The sequence below is a fragment of the Podarcis raffonei genome, chromosome 14, assembly GCF_027172205.1.
Source record: "Podarcis raffonei isolate rPodRaf1 chromosome 14, rPodRaf1.pri, whole genome shotgun sequence".
Taxonomy (NCBI): Eukaryota; Metazoa; Chordata; class Lepidosauria; order Squamata; family Lacertidae; genus Podarcis; species Podarcis raffonei.
Window position 1 is genome coordinate 7657096 of NC_070615.1, and position 17434 is coordinate 7674529.

The window sequence follows — 17434 nt, forward strand, 5'->3', positions numbered from 1 at the left end:
AATAAGAATTTTCATGAGGTGCTGAATCAAAAAACTGCAAAGAGATGTGGAAATGTGAAGACTAGAAAAATGAGAAGCTGAAACTGACAGATTCTCAAGGCTGGTATCTGCACCTGGCATCTTGGGGCAGCTGTCAGGGTTCAAATGCCCCACCAGGGTGCACAGCTAATGCTTATCCTCTTTATTATTATTTTCTGACCCAGCACTCCCGGTGGCAGCTGACTGAAGCCACCCCTTTAATTTCCCACAATGTTCTTGATGCAGCATCACTCTGGAGCATTGTGGGAAATCACGGCTGCCCTGTGTTGCTCACAGCCATGCCATTACTGCAGGGCAAACCCACCTGAGCCCACTGCCAAAGGACGTTTTGCCCCTTGCCCCCTCAGACCTCGATCCAGTTCTGTCTATACTCATTCTTCCAAGCCCTGCTGAAGGCTGTATTCCTTCTTATCCCTTTTGTATGTATTCATTCCAGTTCTGCTTCATTTCAAAAAGCCAAAGAGGGGCTTGCTCTTTTTCACAAGGCTGGCCACAAACCAATGCAACTGTGCCAGCTGAATTGGGCAACTATTAATTCAAAGTGGCCTTCTGCACTTTGAATGATTTCGTTCCCAGGAGAGTTAGAGGCATATTTTGGTATATTTCATCTGATCCCCTGGGGAAACAATGCAGGGCCAAAGGGATAGAGCACTGCTGAGCTGGGCTTTGAATCTAAGGTTTCTTGCATCTAAATCCTACTGTCCATTCCAGTGGGCCTGTGGGACTTCGGTGGAAAGGGCTGGCCATTCTGCCACAGCACGTTTTACCTATCAAACACCTCTTTGCCACTGACCTCTTAAAAGGCAGAGGAGCCCCCAGATAGCCAGAAACTGTGCTCTTGGGCACGTGCTCCTGGGCAACGAGAGTGCCATCCTCTTGCAATGGGATTTTTCTTCCTCCACAGAGCCCGGCTGAGGCAGCTTGCTTGTTCTTGCCTGTCTATTGATTTTTAATCCCTCACCAATTACATTCTGTAAGTGGGTAATTTATTTCCCAGTTCCCTTTGGGACGCATGGAGCTTTTGCTGGCACCAGCTGAGTCGTGTTTAATAACTACATCTCTCTCTGAATACACTGTTATTTACCCTGCTCAAGCAACTGAACCCTGGGAATAAAACATCACTGGGTTTAAAATACCGATCCTCGTGTGCATTTGTCTGCAGACAGGCGCCATAGGAAATGGGGAAGAAAGGTGCACACACAGAGAGAGGAGAAATGGGGCATTAGAGGTTTCCCAAAATCTACCTATGTCTGGTTTGATGTAGGCCATTAAAGCAAGGAGGGGCAGTGTTCCATAGTGGTTAGTGTTGGACTGGGACCTGGTAGAACAGGGTGCACACCCCCCCACTTGCTCATGAAACTTACTAGGTGACACTGGGCCAGTCACTGTCTCTCAGCCTAACCTACTTCACTGGGTGGTTGTTGTCGAGATTAAATGAGGAGGGGAGAATCAGGTATGCAACCTTGAATTCCTTTGGGGGGGGGGAAATGAACTATAACTGCAGTAAATTAATGAATGAGCACTGCTCAGAATGATTTGGCTCGGTTTGCATTGAAAGGGCAACCTACCAATCCCACACTTCTCAAAACAATACACGCAAGAAAACATTGTCATCCTTTGAGATTTCTACTTCCCCCAGATTTTGCAGTGCAATTCTCCAGCTAGCTTGTGTACAAAAATGCATATGCCAGGGCAAACTATGCACAAAATGCATATGTTACGGAAAACAGCATGCAAAAATGCATTATGTCAGTGAAAAGTGCTTGCAGAAATATGTATACAGTGGTACCTCGGGTTACATACGCTTCAGGTTACATACGCTTCAGGTTACAGACTCCGCTAACCCAGAAATAGTGCTTCAGGTTAAGAACTTTGCTTCAGGATAAGAACAGAAATTGTGCTCCGGCGGTGTGGCAGCAGCAGGAGGCCCCATTAGCTAAAGTGGTGCTTCAGGTTAAGAACAGTTTCAGGTTAAGAACGGACCTCCGGAACGAATTAAGTACTTAACCCGAGGTACCACTGTATCAGGAGAAATTTGCTAATGAATTTTCGTGAGAACCTTTAAAAATTGTCGTCGTCCCCCCCCCCCAAACTGATATCGAAATATGTAGAACTGAATGGAAGACTGGAAAAAATGGGAAAGACAGATTCACTTATTCCTATGAGTTTCCTGCCAGATGCTGTTGGACTCTTAAATCCCATCAGCAACTCATTCTTCCTGCTGCTGCTGCGCTACCATGCGCTGCAATAAGACTTGTTCTTGGTTTACCAATTGTGGTTTGCTCAGGGATGTGCCTGGTGTTCATGTTGCAACCTTTTTCTTATCTTTGTATTAACTTTGGAGATGTGAACGTTCTTTCCATTCCTCCACCCCAGGAAAACACAGCAAATTCTCAAAAGTCAATATGAGAAACTTTTGGAGGGATGGTTCACCTCTAAAATAATGTATGTATGTATAAGTTTTAATTAAAAGTACTAGTCCATCTCTCATGATTGTAGGGTTTGGTTTGAACAAATTACGGGAAAAGTTTTACAATGTGGTTTTTGATGCCAAACACGAAGCCAATCTTTGTTCTAGGGCGAGCCACTGGCCTGGTATTTCCCCTAGAGGGTGCTAGTCATCCACTGGCCACAATCCCTGCAGCTTCTTGAGAAGCAGAAAGAGCAGAGGCAGGGGGTCACAGCCAGCTGAACTTGGGTGTTAGACCCACACTGTCAAGGCCAGATTATGGTATTCTGGTCAGCATATTGACAAGCCTTCAATAGTTTTCTAAAAGCAACAACAGGTAACTAGAACAACATTTTTCAAACATCTCAGTATTCTTGTACTATGATTCAGTCTTCTGGCGAATGGAAAGGGCTGCAAAGACTCCTATCTCCAGAGTACAGTCTGCTCCAACTGTCTCTTAGTTTATCGCTGCAAATGCTGCACTTGCAACTTCTACTGCAAGGATTGTCAATGTGGCACCTACAGGCACAGCAATGCACCTGAGGTCTTCCCTTGGTAGCCATGAGGCCTCTGAGAGCCCTCTCCCTGCCCACTTGGTCATGAGGTGCTGAGAGTGTTGCCTTTATCTTGAAGCATACAGATCGGAGGAAGGAAGTTGGAAATGTGACAGTCTTTCCTATTTCCCCTTTCAGCTCTACGGGCTTTTCAAGTCTCCGATTACTTTTTACTGGCTATCACTTGGGAAAGCAGAATGTGTGCTCATTTGTGTGTACGTGTCTTTCTCTTTCTATGGGAAGGGCTGATTCAGAGATGGAGGGAGTTAAATGACCAGAGGGTGTTGCTCACAGCTCTGGTTCAAAAAACCCAAATTCCTGCTCTACTTTGCAAAGTTCCTTTGGGGTGAAAAGATGACTGAAAGAAAGAGCAACAGGTGCATCTCAACCCTGTTAAGGTTAGGCTTGCCATATTTCAAACAGCTTTTTGGGCGGGGTGTGTATGTGTTTGTGTGTGCAAATTTACTGAGCTTTTTAAAGTTTTGCCCAAAGTTGTTGAGCTAATTTGAAGGAAAATCGCCCAAAACGACACTGCCAACATGGGTTGCCATACATCCAGATTTCCCTGGACATTTTTAGGATTTCCGTCCGGACGCTGCTTCTGAGTACAGTATTCCGGATATGTCTGGGAAATTCTGGACGTACGGTAACCCTAGTAAAGTGCATACCTGGGATGCTGGAAGGCTGGCCCTACCCTTGGCCAAAGTGAGGCGGCTGCCTCAGACGGCAGGTTTTGGGTGTCATGAAAGGACAACAAAGTGTTAGTTATTCACAGTGCTTTTTCTGGGGATACTGGCACCCTTTTGACTTAACAAAAGCACTGATTTTTTAATTTTATATTATTGTATTTTTAGTTTCAGAGAAGAGGAGAGATTATTTTCTGTCTCAGCTGTCAAAATCACTTGCATACCATATACTTTGGCCACACCAACAGCACACGTTTAAAGCACTGTTCTAACACTTTAACAGTCATGGCTTCCAACACTGCAAAGAGTCCAGTGAACTGTAGTTTGCAAAGGATATTGAGAGCCTCTAGCAGGGACTCAGCATCTGAATGGTTTCATCGGGTTCTGAGTCAATGAGGCCATGAGACCCAGTACAGCAGAAGTGTGAGGGCTCCCCCCCCCAATGTTCTACTCTGCTTCGTGGTTCACTTTTTATTACAATGGTACAGAAAGTTTTCCATGTGGCTTCCCACCCAGGCCCTACCCCAGGCCAGACTTGCTTGGCTTTGGCAAGGCAAATGCATCAAAACATTCTATAGTCTAGGCCCTTTTCACAAGCTGAGTTTAATTGCTCAAATGTTCACTGCTTTATAAACCATGAAGTGCATGCTTTCTCTAATGAAGCTTGATAAGTTGCTTTGAATGGCTATTTTCTTTTTCCTCTTCATACACTATTTACCTAAGCTCGTGTTACAATTCCATGTGCTTTGCGCTGGTGAAGATGCCCAAAACCGGCAAAGGAGGAAGAACCAGCAGAGCTGGGCTTCTATCATTTTTTTAAAAATATTTTTTATTAAGGATTTTCTTGTTTTACAGAAGTGTAGTGCCTCGTATTTTTTCTTCTTCTTCCATGTAACATTTTTACAAATCCGTTTCATTTGTTGAGGCATTAGGGGGAGAAGAAAAAAGAAAGAAAAAGGAAAGGGGGGGTGGAGAGAGGGGAGATGGATGGGGGTGGGGTCGGGTGGCGGTGTTTCTATTATGTTTAATGTATGTAGAGTTTGGTGTCAGCATTGCTTGTGTTGTTCACTTGTGTTCCTTTGGTGGTGAGAGAGGTTGGGGTTGGCCTAGGGTGTGATTGTTTGCTTGTGATTGGCTGTGGTGATCTTTGTTTTCGTGTGTGAGTGAGGTGGGTGGGTGTTTTGGATCAGGTTAGCCATATTGATTTGTATGCTGTTGGTGGATTATTGTCATTGTCCTGTTGGGTTGTGTATGTGATAAAGGGGAGCCATACCAGGGTGAAGGCGTCTTCTTCCGTTTGTCCCCGTGTCAGTTTCTATCATTGATGGGCTACTGCTGGTGCTGTACCAGAAGGGACATCATTGTTTTCCTGACCCAGTTACGGCAGTTGTCATGACATTTTACACCTTCCTTTCAGTGCCCATCACTTATGAAGATCCTTTCCGGGAAAAACGACAACAAACAAAGACCCACAACCAGGTGCCAAAAGGAGTAGTTTAAATGTGGTCAGTAGAAATCTCTGCCTAGAAATACAACCAGGTATGAAAGGTACTTTCTTGGGCTCCATGATCACTGCAGATGGTGACAGCAGTCACGAAATTAAAAGACGTCTGCTTCTTGGGAGAAAAGCAATGACAAACCTAGACAGCATCTGAAAAACCAGAGACATCACCTTGCCAACAAAGGTCCATATAGTTAAAGCCATGGTTTTCCCAGTAGTGATGTATGGAAGTGAGAGCTGGACCTTAAAGAAGGCTGATCGCCGAAGAATGGATGCTTTTGAATTATGGTGCTGGAGGAGACTCTTGAGAGTCCCATGGACTGCAAGAAGATCAAACCTATCCATTCTTAAGGAAATTAGCCCTGAGTGCTCACTGGCAGGACAGATCCTGAAACTGAGGCTCCAATACCTTGGCCACCTCATGAGAAGAGAAGACTCCCTGGAAAAGATCCTGGTGTTGGGAAAGATTGAGGGCACAGGAGAAGGAGACGACAGAGGAAGAGATGGTTGGACAGTGTTCTCAAAGCTGCTAACATGAGTTTGACCAAATTGCGGGAGGCAGTGGAAGACAGGAGTGCCTGGCGTGCTCTGGTCCAGGGGGTCACGAAGAGATGGACACGACTAAATGACTAAACAACATGAAAGGTATCCATAAAAGGAGTCAAATTTGAACATAGCACCAAGCCATATTGAGGACAATGTCTTTGGATGTACAATGCTGGTGGTCCCAGCGTGTTGCTTCAAGTGTTGCTGTTAAGCCTTTGTTAATAATCCAGCAGTTGTTCAATTGAATGGTTTTCTATTCTCTGTATCATGCTTTCCTCAACTCTGTCCTACCACATGCCATTAGCAAAACTGTGTGGGGTCTCTTTGTAATTGGTTTCACTGCTGCTCTTCAATCTTTATTTAGGGCTTTTTTAAAAGAGAAGAAGAAGCCTGGATAGCTCAGTTGGCTAGAACATGGTACTGGTAATGCCAAGGCTGCAGATTCGATGCCCTTATGGGACAGCTGCATATCCCTGCAGTGCAGGGGGTTGGACTGGATGACCCTCAGGGTCCCTTCCAACTCTACAATTCTGTGATTCTATGAAGACCATAGGAATGTAAGAGCCCTGCTAGATCAGGACAGTGGCCTATCTAGTCCCTCATCCTGTCTCACAGTGTCCAACCAAATGCCTATGGGAAACCCTCAAGAAAAGCTTGAGCACATCAGCACTCTCACTTCCTGCAGAATCCAGCAAGTGGCATTCGAAAGCATTACCGCCTTGGATAGTGGAGGTGGAACATGGCCATCATCTCCCTCACTCATATCTCCAGAGCTCGTGGGCATCGAGTGAAGCTGGCTATTAGAAGATTCATGACAAGTAGGACCACTCACCTTTCTGGTGGGCGGCGCTGTGGCCGGGCACGCGGGCCCTCGCGGTGACCTGGCTCGGGGATGGGGGATTGATGCCCCCTTCTATGCCTGCCCCGACCGAGCGTCATCCCCGCTCAGCCAATCTATGCCGGTGGGGGTAGCTGCGGGTGTTTTAAACTGTGGCGCAGCCAGTGGCTTCCTTCTCTTGCCTCCTCGCTGGATCTCCCAGCCCACACACCCACTTTCTAAACTTTGGTATGCATGACCTTGCTATGGACAAATGTCAGCCGCCTTGTTGTTCGGGCCGGGTAGGATTTTTTCCACTTGGTAGATTGGCACCTGCCACTTGGTTTCTGCCTACCTTGTAGAGATCGTCACAACATTACAAGGTTAGGCACGGGGGGACGGGAGTAGCTCTGTGGGTTAAACTACAGAGCCTAGGATTAGCCGATCAGAAGGTCGGTGGTTTGAATCCCTGTGACAGGGTGAGCTCCCATTGCTCAGTCCCAGCTCCTGCCAACCTAGCAGTTTGAAAGCACGAAGTGCAAGTAGATAAATAGGTACCACTCCGGCGGGAAGGTAAACGGCATTTCTGTGCACTGCTCTGGTTCGCCAGAAGCGGCTTAGTCATGCTGGCCACATGACCCGGAAGCTGTACAACGGCTCCCTTGGCCAATAAAGTGAGATGAGCGCCGCAACCCCAGAGTTGGCTACGACTGGACCTAGTGGTCAGGGGTCCCTTTACCTTTAAGCCTTTGTTTAATGGAGGTGAGGTTGTAGCCTCAGCCTGCCCCTCCTCATTAAGGGTATCCTGTTAAAGAGATCTGGGGGTGTAGATCCTGTCCGAAGCCCAAGGTCATGGGCCAGGGTCATGCCACGACCCTAATGGGGACCCCTTGAGGTGTCCCTATTTGATATAAGTCATAGGGCTCCCCCTTCTGGTGGTTTACTCTTAATTTGACTCCCTGCAGACAGGTGGGAGTAGAGATATAGCCGGGCTTCACCCAAATCTTAAGCCAAATTGCTCACATCTGTAACCAATAAAGTTGTGGCCTGTTTTAGCCCATAATTCTAAATACCTAAATCACTGAGGAACTGCGGGACATGGAACTTTGGCACACAGCATGCAGTTAACCTGTGGAACTCACTCCCACAGGAGGCAGCAATTTCCACCAACCAAAGAGGAGTGGATAGATTCAGGGAGGATCAAGCTATCGGTGGCTACAAACTACGACAGCTACACTCTGTCTCATGGTTGGAAGCAACACACTCTGAATGCCCATTGGCTTTAAAAGAGGACTAGACAAATTCACAGAGAGAAGGCTATCGATGGCCACCAGCCACAATGGCTCTGCTCTGGAAGACCACAGGAGGGGAGAGGGTGCCTGTGCTTGCAGATTTTTGGCCCGTGTAAGAACAGGATGCTAGGCTGGAAGGCTCACTGGTCTGATCCTGCAGGCTCTTCTTTCTTATGTTAAATAAATAAGAAATAAAATAAATAAACCTTGATTGTCACTACACCACCTGTGTGCAGTGAAATTAAATGAACCCCACCCCCTACACTCAGTCTTGTTCATGCTCTGTGTGCTTGTCAGATGTCAATTACACCACTATTTTTTTCCCCATTCAGCAGCCCAAGAGCCCATGGATAAAAACTGTTCTTTAAGCTGTTGGTGCGGCTGACTATACTTCTGTACCTCCTGCCTGAAGGTAGGAGATTAAAGAAGTGCTGGCCAGGGTGTGAGTAGGCCCTAAGAATTTCCCTCGCTCTCCTGAGGTAGTGGTCTCCCGTGATGTCATCTAGCAAACTCTGAGGATAGCCCATGATGTCATGTGCTGTATTCGCCACCCTCGGTAGGGACTTCCGGTCCGTGGCTGTCAAACCAGTGTACCACACTGTAATACAGTATGAAAGGACACTGTAATACAGTAGAAGGAGATCATCAATTCTGGTTTGACATTGTTCATTTGCAAAACCCTATGTTCACATTTAAAGATGTATTTTATCTCAATGCATGCACTTCCAAATGCATTTTATCCTAAAATATGTATTTTTAAAAATACATTTTGGTATGGTGTTTTTTGGGTTTTGTTTTTTTTTGAGAACAGTACCACAAAAGGAAGAGAAGAGTGAAGTGCAATGGATAATTAAGTTCTGAACCACACATTAGTTGAGGAGGTGCAGATTAGGTCACTTTGCAGAAATAAAATTCCTCAAGCATCCCTAATCATTGGCTGTCAAGAGTTCCAGCTGCTTGGTTGGCCTCCCCTCTTGCCTCAGAAGCCCTCAGAGGGAGCTACTGCCTGGCAACTGCCAAGTGCCAGCGAGGGAAAGCTGCTCAGCCCCCACTCCCTTGCCTCAGGCTGTTGGAACTGCAGCAGCAAGGATCATTTGGTTTGTAACTGAAGGGTTAATCCTGTTAGTGTTAAACTTAACTAGCCAAGAGGAGGAGGATGCTACTGAGCAAGCAGGCACAGTGGCATGATCTCTAGAGAGGTTACACATGCTATGATGTTTGGTTGAATGTATTCCTATTACCGTATTTTTCACTCCATAAGACACACTTTTTTCCTCCCAAAAAGTAAGGGGAAATGTCTCTGCGTCTTATGGAGCGAATGCATGGTCCCTGGAGCCAAATTGCCCAGGGGCAAAAAGCAGATCTTGTTTGTTTTTTTTAGAAAGAGGGAAGGGGTGTTGAAACAAAGCTGCTGAGCAGCTGATCGGCAAGGGATCGGGAGGGAGATAAGGGACTCTAGAGATAAAGGAGACTGCCTGGGAGGGGGGAGGTAAAAGCACATGGATCCTCAGGATTTTTCCCTTGGGTCACCCCAAATTCTCCATCAGATCACATAGCATGTCCATGGCTACAGCCTGCACCAAAAAAAATCACGCATCCACTGTTTCGTGGGGCCGCAATGGTGCAAAAATGTGGTTACAAAGCACGGATCCACATGGATCCTCAGGATTTTTGCATTGGGCTACCCCAAACTCACCGTCAAATCACATATCATGTCTGTGGCCACAGCATGAACCACAAAAATCATACATTCACTGTTTCGTTCAGAATATTTTTTTCTTGTTTTCCTCCTCTAAAAACTAGGTGCATCTTATGGTCAGGTGCATCTTATGGAGCGAAAAATACGGTATGTACAAGGAAAGAAAAAAACTCTAGGTTCCTTTCTGCTCAAATTATATACTGTTTTGGATCAGTTTCCTCAGTAAAGTGTTATCAGGATTTATTTTCTCTCTGGGCACCTCCTGTGTTATTTAAGTAGCTTTGCTAGCACAGAGGCCATCAGTAGGCTCTGCTGTCTACTAGGTGGAGGCTGAAGGGTCACACCAGGGAAAGCAGGCAGGAAATGTCAGTGGAGTAATCATGTGGACAGCATGTTTATTTCTCCCACTGTAACTGTGCCCAGTCTGTGTTGCATTGTGCAAATCTTTTGTAAGATGCCTTGAGAGCAGGATATATGTATTCTGAATCAGAGATGGGGAACCTGTGGCTCTCCTGATCTCATTGGACTGTAGCTCACATCTTCTCTGACCATTGGCCATGTGGACGGGAGCTCCTGGAGGCTGGAATCCAACATCTGGGGGGGCCACAGGTTCTCCATCCATGGGTGTAGCCAGGGGAGTGCAGGGGCGCACAGCTACCCCCCCATCAAGTAAAGAAATAGAAATACTTAACTGACCAATTGCGTCACAGATAACTTGGTTCTGCCCCCTCCAACATAATGCCTGTCCCCCCCTAAAATAAATCCTGGCTATGCCCATGTCCTCATCCTCCCCTTTTTTACATAAAAATCCCAACTATTTGCCTCAAGAATAAGACCAATTTGATAAGAGCATAACCAGTGTTATTCTTCTAGAAAAAGAGGGGCCAGAACTCGCCATGAACGCCTCCCTTGTTCTCTTATAATGGCAGTGGAACCCACCTGAGAAGTGCTGGAACTAAGTTCTAGCAAGTTCTAGCTTAAAAAATGCTCTGGACATAACCTTGTGTTGCCTGCCCTGGAGCTCAGAGACAGGAAAGGCCTAAAACTTCTCCATTATACTTTTCTGTTCTCTGCATGCTGAGGCCCATCTCCTGGAACAGCTTAGGAGAAAACAGAACTCAACGGGACCAAATAATAATAATACAATAAATTTTTATTTATACCCAGCCCTCCCCGGCCAGAGCCGGGCTCACGGCAGCTAACACCAATAAAATTACAATAAAACATAATGGGGGGGCAAACAAACAAACAAAAAACCAGTTTAATAAAATACGGGTTAAAATACAATTTAAAATGCAGCCTCATTTTAATACTAGCCCATAAATCAAAACCATAAGGGGAGTGAAACATAAGGGTCAGAATGAGTCCAAACCAAAGGCCTGGTTGAACAGCTCTGTCTTGCAGTCCCTGAGGAAAGACGTCAAGTCCCGCAGGGCCCTAGTCTCTTGTGACACAGCGTTCCACCAAGTCGGGGCCAGTACTGAAAAGGCCCTGGCCCTAGTTGAGACCAATCTAACCAACTTGCGGCTTGGGACCTCCAAAGTGTTGTTATTTGTGGACCCTAAGGTCCTCCGTGGGGCATACCAGGAGAGGCGGTCCCGTAGGTATGAGGGTGACGGAATATAGACAAAGCAGGCAAGCCACCATGAAAGGTGGAAGAACAAATCTTGATGACTGCCTGCCACAAGATATAGCCAGGCTTTTGTCACAAACTCACAGAGGGAAGGAACAGAAGCTGCCTCTTCTAGCATACTCTACCTGGGGGTGTCAGAGGAAGTTTCATAGCAGCACCTAAGTCACAACTGGCTCTTGCCCCTGCCACCCCAGGAGTAATTGTGCTTGATGCAGGAACAGGTTCATCAATCAATGGGGAACCAGGCTGAGGCCAATTCCTCATTGATTCCCAGGGCGCTTTATCTCAACTTGTGCTGTGCCTCAAATGCAATAATCCACGGCTGCCTGACATTTTGAGGGGAGGAATTGGGTCTAACTGCAGGCAGGAGTGACAGAGCCACCGCAAGGCAGCATCAGAGCAGTGGCCTTTAAGATCCCAGCATTGGCCCCAGCCCAGCCTGTAATGAGATCAGCCGGCGAAAGAAGGGGGTTGATGTGGTTGAGACGTCCAGGCTCAGATGGGGCTCTCGCAGCACCGAAATGTCTCAAACTGAGAACACGTGGCTGGCTGGGAGGGGAAACAAAAGGACCCCTGAGGCTAAGCAAAGTTAAATGAACAGATACCCAGGAGGAGGGCATCCTTAGTGTTGCCATCTTGGCTCCTCTGCTATGTCCTTCTGACATTACCAGGTGAAGACTTTTAAAAAGAAAATTCTCCCAGGCCTTTCAAGAAACTTTGATCTTGGTGTTTCAAAATACTGTTTAAATGAGGTTCCTCCCTGCCTGCCCCGGTAAGCTGTAAAAAGTGCTCACTGCAATATATTTTTTAATGTTGCCATTTGTTGTTTTATGATACTGTGTTTTAATAATGTGTCTTAGCATAGGCACATATAATTGTAGAAATGGAAAGAACCACAAGTGTTCTCTAGAGCAACCCCCTGCAATGCAGGATTTATTTATTTTTGCCCCATGAGAGACGTGAACCCACAACCCTGAGATTAAGAGCCTCATGCTTCTACCGACTGAGCTAGCATGAGACTCTTAAACTCAGGGTCATGAGTTCGAATCCCACATTGGGAAAACATTCTTGCAATGCATGGGGTTGGACTAGATGACCCTCAAGGTCCCTTCAAGCTCCACAATTCTATGATTGTTTTATGTTTGTGAGCAATGTTATTTAGATGGCCTATAACTATTGCAAAGAAGAGCCAGATGGACAGAAAACCTGACAAGGGGCGGACTTCATTTGCTTATGTAAGCAAGGTTATTTATTTATTGTAACGTTTGCGTCCCACTTTTTCTCTACAGAGCTCAAGGTAGCTCAAACATTTCTCCTCCCTCTCTCTGTTTTATTCTCACAACAACCCTGTGAGGTCCTAGTCCAAAACTCTAACCATTAGGCCACGCTGGCTCTCATTATCATTAGTCCGCAGTTCCACACGAGACTAGAAAAGGTACAAAGCATGGTATTACGTACAAAATCCATTGCCACAAGACTCCCAGCTTTTGATTGTTTTAAGCTAGCCGCTTAGCTGCTGGCCCCTATGGATTGGAAGAGAGGCTTGATAGAATGCAAATCTGCTAAATGCAAAAAGTCCAATGGGCAGCTGACTGTTTTCGGTTGCTCAGAGAAAGGGGTGGAGTTTCAGTGCCTTGTGCTGTTCCTCGTCCCTCCCTGTGACTAACAGAAACAGAATATATTATGCAAAATAAGAAAAAAAGCATGCAAATATGCAAAATCTGCATTATGCATGCAGGTGGCTGTATCCTTATCCATGGCACAGCATTCCGATTTTCTTTCTTATATATAAAGTTGATGCACCACTGTGATCCACAGCATGCATTTAAAGCACATACGATGCACAGTTACAGCGCATGACTTCCCACAATTCTCAGCTCCCTTAACAGGCTGCAGTTCCCATGATTCTTTGGGGGGAAGTCATGTGCTTTAAATGCATGGAGTAGATTGTGCAGGACTGTGCTATGATCATCAATATTTTCATTAACAGAAAGAGTGCCTCACGAGCTTCTCTGTGTTATGAACGCTGTGTATTTTTTGAAGAAAGTATCTGTGGCATCCAAAAATGTGTGCCTAACTAGAAGGTGCAGCCAGGCATGAAACAAATCCAGCTATCAATCACATGTTCCCATCCATCCCTCAAGGTTCACCCCATCCAATGACAGTGTCCTGCTGCCTCTTCCTGTCTTCCCATTGGCTATGCTAGATGCAGCCCTCGTGGCTGAAGTACTACCACAATAAGAGAGCAAAGGATAATAGAATCATAGAATTGCAGCATTGGAACCCCCTGCAAGGCAGGAATATTTTGCCCAATGCAGGACTCGAACCCACGGCCCTAAGTTTAAGAGCCTCATGATCTGCCAGCTGAGCTATAGCTGCAAGCACCAAGCCAAGAGCCTTGGAAACAGGAAGTCCATGTCAGAAATCTGTTTCCATCAGCAAACCTCTCAGAATCCTTTCTTGAGAAGCCACTTTTGGGAGAGAGATGAATAACAGAAAAGCCACTTTGGGGAAGGGGGCAAACCACATTAAAAGGCAGGTGAAATTTTAGAGTGTGTTAGCCAGAGCAACTGAGGTAAAGGGTGCAGGCTGGAGCATCAGCCTCAGCAAGAAAAGCATTTATATTCTGTGTATGGTATTTATTTGTTTAAATTAAACGTTTTATTATCTAAGCTGTAATAAGGGCCCCCAAGGTGGATGCACAAAAAGAAAACAGAGACGGAAAATGCAGCTTAAATTAACAAAACAAAACACTAAAACCCAGAAAGAACAAAAAGGGAGGTTTTATTCAGGAGAGATTTATTTAAATTAATGGACCTTCATCCTGTTCACTCATTTTAATGAGGAGATGGTGGTCGGTGGGGCTGCACTGACCTCTCCACTTCTGAACACCTCACATCTCTGCCGCTGACTGAGAGGGGAAAGGGCAAAGCAGAGGGGATTTTGGCACAGTGCAGCTGCAGTGCTAGAAGTGTCTGATCGACCGTTACCGGGTGGTGGTGCAACTGTGCTCCCAGGCGAGACACTAAATAGATCCTCAGGGTTAGTTAGTCAAGCATGGATGAATGGGTTGAAAATGAAGAGCAACCTACCTCCTCGGCCCTCGCTGTCTGCTGGCTTCACTTGGATTGGGCGGTTCATCTGTCAAACAAAACACAGGCACCCTTGGTTAGAGTCTAGCCATCCAGTACTCCTCACAACAGCTTAGCTGGTTAGTCAGAAGCCTAGTGATTCAGCGGAAGCAATCAGAGGATGCTCAAAATGAAAGGGATGGGAGGTTGCCTGCTCTCGGTGGGGTTACAGTCCCTGCAAAGGAGAAGGCACACAGCTTGTCTCTTGAGGCTCAGGTGGTCTCGGTGGCACAGAGCGTCTTCCGTCAGCTTGGGCTGGTGGCCCAGCTGCACCCCTGTCTGGGCAAGGGTAGCCTAACAACTGCTGACAATGCTCTAGTAGTCTCTAGGTTAGATTATTGCAATGCATTATACACAGTGCTGCCTATAAAGACCATTTGAAAACTTCAGCTGGTGCAGAATTTAGCAATCTTACTGGGGCAAGATGGGTTTAATTATACTACACTGATCCTGGTGTGACTGCACTGGCTGCCAATTAGTTTCTGGTCCCAATTCAAAGTGCTGGTTTTCACTTTGAGCTTACACGGCTCAGGATCGCAATACCTCAAGGACCATCTCACCCCAGATGAGCCAGCCTGGACCCTGTGATCACCATCTGAGGCCATTCTTTGTGTGCCTCTTCCATAAGAGGTTTCTCGAGAGTCAATGGAGTGTGCCTCTGGGGGTGAAGTCAAACCGCTATGTTAGCAGCAATGAAGTGACCTCCCTGGGGCACAAGCCTGGATAGTGTGTATGGAGGTCCTGGGCTGTTCAGACAACAAGACCCCCCCCCCCCGGCCTTGCTAACATGGTCCAAAGGAAAGCAGAGCAAACAGTTTGGCGGCAGATGTTGCCAGAAGGAGGCATACAAGGTGCCGTCAAACAGTCTTAGGAACTTCACTCCAGGTGCTGTATTTTTCGCTCTATAAGACGCACTTTCCCCCTCCTAAAAAGTAAGGGGAAATGTGTGTGAAGATGGAAAAACCATCTTCCGCAGAAACTGCTGCTTGCCTTCTATCACTGTGCCATTGAGAGCGTGCTCACTTATGGATTATGTGTGTGGTACGGAAGCTGTACTACCCAGGACAGGATGGGGTTGTGCAGAATTGTTAAGGCAGCAGAGAGCATTGTTGGCTGCCCACTCTCCACCTTAGAGCAGATTTATGCCACAAGGTGCCATAGGAAGGCACTGGACATAGTAAAAGATCCATCGCATCCTGGCCACTGTCTCTTCGAGCTTCTGCCGTCGGGACGGAGATACAGGACGATGAAGACAAGAACGAGCCGTCTTAAGAACAGCTTCTTCTCCAGAGCGATCTCGGCCCTGAATGGGAAGCCTGGACTTTGAAAGTCATCTAATCTTCCTTGCTGTACTATACTGCATTGTTTAATTAGTGTTTTTATATAGCAGTCAAGTAATTTTGTTGTCCCCGAGAAGGGGCAATGACAATAAAGATATTATTATTATTATTATTATTATTATTATTATTATTAAGCGAATGCAGGCTGTGCAGCTTTCGCTGAAGCCAGGAGAGCAAGAGGGAGAGAACATTTTTTTCCTTGTTTCTAAAACTAGGTGCGTCTTATGATCGGGTGCGTCTTATAGAGCGAAAAATACGGTATGTGTAGGGTTTACTCTTTTGTCTTTTCTTCTCCTGAAGATATCCCACAATGGAGGATCAGAGTTTTCCTTCTCCTACATGGGCTACCTTCTCAGGTTGATGAACCCCATCCATCCCTCATTTTCTCTACGGCACTTGCGGTATCTGCCTTCTTGACCGTCGGATGGCCTCATATGCTCCATCCGCCGGAGCCTGCCTTTGCATGTACCCAGATATCTTTATCACAGCAGCAAAAGCAATAGATGGGAACTACAGAGTTACGTGGAGTGGGAAAAATGGAGTGGTGTATTCGGGGAAAGGGCATGGGTGGCTAGCTGGAATGCCGAACAGCATGACACCACTGCAACGTTTTGTTGCAGGCTCCCACTTGTCCATTCTAAGACACAGACTAAGGAGACAGGATTGCAGCGAATGAAAAAAAGAGGAATGCAGCAGTTACATTGGCAAACGAGGAGTAACAGGAATGCCTGCACAAGTCCCCAGGGCACCACAGCACAGCAACAGTATTGTTTCCAAAGTCTTCTCCATCGCTCTGGATTTTCCAAAACGGCTGCAGCCCTCCTTCCTTGCCTCCCAGAGCCACCTGACCACTCTCCTCCTGCCAATCAATCTTGCTAATTGATTTGCATATTAGGAGAAGTTGTTGATGCCATTTGATGGCTATTAAAGTCGATTAAAGCTCCTTTGCCTCATCAGGATGACAGATGAAAGGATGCTGATGTATCCAATCATTCATCTCCGCACCCCCACCCCTGACTGCCTCGCTGGACACGCGGGGACACACACAAATATAGCAACGGCATACATCCCCAACTTGCTGAGCTCTCTGCAGGGGAACTTCTGCAGGGAAAAGCTGCAAGTCATCTGGATCGGCCATCCTGAAGATTCAGATGCCATTTGAATCTTCCAGGGGACCAGGAATTCAACCACGTTTATGGCTTCTGTTTGGCTTTGGATTTCCAAGTGAGTGTGCAAAGGTAAATTTGTGATAAGATGGCCGCAGCATCTAGAAACCAGGAACTATTGGCAGTAAAAGGATGTTTGTTCTCCTTCCTTAAGAGGTCCCTATAGCTAAATCAATTCTTCTGTTTGCTTGTTTATGCAATGCAACCATGAGCCATAAATGGCATAGTGCCTGGGTACAGCCTGGTTTGGTTCTTCCTCTGATTTTAGGTCCACACATACGTCAGATGCAAGAAATTCTCGTCTGTACATAGGGTTAGGCCTTCTCATTTTAGGGGGTGAAACTTAATTTTTGCAAATTTCTTCTGTGAGGGTATCTTAAAAATATGTTTTAGGGTGTGAGGAATAAAAAAATTGCTATTGTTTTGTGACTAGAGAACATTTAACTTGGTAAGTCTAAGTCTGATGAAGAAATACCTTCTGAAAATGTCAGGTAATGCTAAATATTATTATTATTATTATTATTATTATTATTATTATTATTATTAATAATAATAATTGCAAGTACTTCGTGATCATTCTT

The 17434-nt window shown here is 46.0% G+C and overlaps 1 protein-coding gene across 10 annotated transcripts in view; it reads right to left on the reverse strand.

The window, feature by feature from the left end:
* CELF6 (CUGBP Elav-like family member 6) overlaps nt 1-17434 on the reverse strand; it is a 180013-nt gene that overhangs the window by 40484 nt on the left and 122095 nt on the right. For all 10 annotated transcript variants that reach the window (XR_008327610.1, XM_053366050.1, XM_053366054.1 and 7 more), the window contains one exon: nt 14309-14357. Coding sequence is in view for 9 of the 10 variants with exons in the window: in XM_053366050.1 (XP_053222025.1) it covers nt 14309-14357 (49 nt within the window). In the remaining variant the exon portion in view is untranslated. The remainder of the gene's footprint in view (nt 1-14308; nt 14358-17434) is intronic.